The 3,512-nt window shown below is 54.3% G+C and overlaps 1 protein-coding gene across 1 annotated transcript in view; it reads left to right on the forward strand.

Annotated features, from left to right (window-relative positions):
- POSPLADRAFT_1151111 (hypothetical protein) overlaps window positions 1-739 on the forward strand; it is a gene marked incomplete at both ends in the record, with an annotated part of 1,925 nt that extends 1,186 nt beyond the window's left edge. The window contains one exon of the mRNA XM_024486496.1: window positions 26-739. Within this exon, the coding sequence (XP_024336375.1) occupies window positions 26-739 (714 nt within the window). The remainder of the gene's footprint in view (window positions 1-25) is intronic.
- Between the last annotated feature and the right edge of the window lie 2,773 nt (window positions 740-3,512).

Here is a 3,512-nt window from a genome sequence, read left to right on the forward strand (position 1 = left end):
CGAAAAGTCAGCAGGGGGAGTCCAGGTCTATTCCACTTGGGCAGACTTCGTTGCCGCTCTAGAAGAGGTGTTCCCTGAGCACGGAACGCGAATCAAGGCACATCAAATCCTGATGAAACTGCCTGAACGACAGAAGGATAGGAAGACGGCGCTCTCCCTCGGTAACTACGTTACCCGCTTCGAGCAGCTGGCATCGAAGGCTCAGCTCAAGGACACCGAGGTCAATGGCACCAACCGCATTGAGAACAACTACCACACTCTCCACGCCAACTTTGTCAAAGGACTCCCGAAGGAGCTGTACTTTGCTCTCGCAACAAGAGTCGCTAGGGATCGACCCAACACCATGAAGGCCTGGTACGACGAAGTTCGAAACACCGATGCAGCCAAGCAGGGGGCTCTCGTCATCACAGACACCAGGGACTATGGCGAACCAATGGATATCGACGCCACTGCCGTCGCATCAACCTTCGCCTCCACGTCAGGAGGAAGGAAATGGGAACTAGGAGCCGTTCTCAACGAAGCCGATTGGAAGTTCCACAGGGATGGGAACCTGTGCTTCTACTGCCACATCAAGGGCCACAGCGCCAAGGATTGCCGCAAGAAAGCGGCCGCACGACAAGGGGGTGGAAGGCCGAACCACGGAGGATCTGGGAAGGACGACTTCCGCGCCAGAATCAAGACACTCTCCGCTGACGAAAAGCGGGAGCTGTACGAAGAACTCACGATGGAGGATTTTTGAAGGGGCAGGGTGAGCCGACGCAACCACTGCCCGTATCCGTTTCACTGTCCCGTGTAATTTTAGTAGTTCGAAATGAACGCGCTCTGCACATTCCGATTACTGTGGGACGAAAAGACGTCGAGGCGCGCGCTTTCATCGATAGCGGCGCAACAGGAATCTTCATCAGCCCGAGATTCGTCCGAGAGCATCGACTTCGGACAGAGCCCCTTCCCCGACCCATCCCCGTCTTCAACGTGGATGGAACTCCGAACAAAGAAGCACTCATCACGCGAAGAGCCCTCTTATCTTACAAGATAAGCGGAGAACCCCGATTTGTCAAAGCCTACGTCGCCAGCATCGGCAAGGAAGACATCACCTTCGGCCACACTTGGCTCTAACTCGAAAACCCCAAGATAGACTGGAAGACCGGACGAGTTGAGCTAAACCACCGCTGGACGAAAGACGAGACCAGGGCCTGGAAGATGGACCTGTACCAAAGGCGAGTGGCTCGGCTAGAACTGAAGAAGGCCGTAACTACCCCACTCCCAGAACCAACGGAGGACGAATTCGTCGTCATCTCCACCTCCGAGCACGCAACCCTTCCCGAACGAAAGACTAGCGGCGCAGCAGGATATGACATCTCTGCTGCGCATCAACTCATCATCCCTGCCCGACGACGAGGCCTGGTTGGCACCGATCTTATCATGGCTATCCCCAAAGGACACTACGGAAGAATCGCACCTCGGTCTGGTCTAGCGCTAAAAGAAATCGATGTCGCTGCAGGAGTAATCGACTCCGATTACCGAGGCAAGGTCTCAGTCCTGCTGGTCAATAACTCAAACCTCCCATTCACCATCAAAGCTGGCGACCGAGTTGCCCAGCTCATCCTTGAAAGGATGAGCACTCCACCAGTAACGCTAACCGACTGCATCGACGAAACAGAACGCGGGGAGGATGGGTTTGGGTCAACGGGTATTGCGTCCATCGAGGAACAAGCGGAAGACATCGACGATGATGAGTTCATCATTTCCTACTTATCTGGAACACCGATGATCACCAAGTACGAGAAACAGGAACCCCTGGCAGTGAGGGACGTTCCACTCAAGGAGCAACTCCCTGAACTTTCATCTGGCTACAAACGACTTCACAACGGCATGATCTGGAAGATCCACCACGACGTTAGGCGCATCACCACTTCCACCGAACTTGCAGCATCGAACGCCCAAGGCAAGACAGAAAAAACGCTACCACAGATGGTACCATCCTACCTACACGACCTCCTCCCCGTCTTCGACAAAGGCACCGCTGCGCGACTTCCAGACCACACCGAATACGACCACGAAATCAACCTCAAGGAGGGCTTCACGGACATGAAGCAACAGGTCTATCCGCTCAACCCGCAGCAACGAAAGGAACTCGACAAGTTCCTCAAGGAGAACCTGAGTAAAGGGTACATTCGCCCTTCGAAATCCCCGTTGGCGAGTCCATTCTTCTTTGTTGGTAAAAAGGACGGTTCACTACGTCCCTGTCAAGACTACCGGCTACTCAACGAGAACACTGTCAAGGATCGATACCCGCTCCCGCTCATATCAGACCTCCTCGACAAGTTGAAGCACGCCAAGGTGTTTACGAAGATGGACCTCCGCGCCGGATACAACAATGTCCGAATCAAGAAAGGGGACGAATGGAAGGTAGCGTTCATCGTACCCGGAACTGATGGCAAACCGCCGCAGCTGTACGAACCCACAGTGATGTTCTTTGGACTGTGTAATTCCCCCGCTACGTTCCAGCGGATGATGAACACAATATTCGCAGACATGCTTCAAGAAGGCTGGCTCTGCATTTATATGGACGACATCCTGATCTTTTCCCAGGACAAGGCAGAACACGAAGAACGAACACGACGTGTTATCGATCGACTTCGGCAACACGACCTCTACCTCAAACCGGAGAAATGTGCCTTCGACGTCACCGAAGTCGAATTCCTCGGCATGATCATCTGCCCAGGAGAAATCGCAATGGACCCCGTCAAACTAGCCGGCATTGCAGATTGGCCGGTGCCGTCCAACCTCAGGCAAGTACGCGCCTTCGTTGGATTTGGAAACTTTTACCGCCGGTTTATCAAAGGCTTCTCGGACAAAGCGCAACCGCTGGTCGCTCTCACCCGGAAGGATGTCGCCTGGACCTGGGGATCTGACCAACAGAAAGCCTTCGAAACTCTCAAGAAGGCATTCCTAGAAGAACCGGTACTACGCATGCCGGATCCCGATCGACCCTTCGCTATCGAAACCGACGCTTCCAAGTTTGCAACCGGAGCAGTACTACGCCAGCGCGACGACAACGGCGACTGGCATCCTTGCGGATACCTCTCTCAAAGCTTCAATGCAGCAGAGAGAAACTACGACATCTACGACAGGGAGCTATATGCGGTCATCCGCGCACTAGATGAGTGGAAGCACTACCTCATCGGCAGCCCATACCCAGTAACGATCCTCAGCGACCACAAGAACCTCACATATTGGAAACAAGCCAAAGACATGAACCGACGACAAGCACGCTGGGCGAGTAAACTGACCGAGTTTGACTTCCGCCTGGTACACGTTCCTGGTACCCAAATGGTCCAGAGCGACGCTCTCTCCCGCCGACCCGACCATGACGACGGCTCTAATGACAACACCGACGTTGTTATGCTTCCACCGGAAGTATGGGTCGCTGCCATCGCCATCGACACCCGCGACACCATCCTTTCCTTTAAGGACGACCCAATAATGAAGGAAGGCCTCACTGCGGCGCG

This window comes from Postia placenta (genome assembly GCF_002117355.1).
Source record: "Postia placenta MAD-698-R-SB12 unplaced genomic scaffold POSPLAscaffold_12, whole genome shotgun sequence".
In the NCBI taxonomy this organism is placed as follows: Eukaryota; Fungi; Basidiomycota; class Agaricomycetes; order Polyporales; family Adustoporiaceae; genus Rhodonia; species Rhodonia placenta.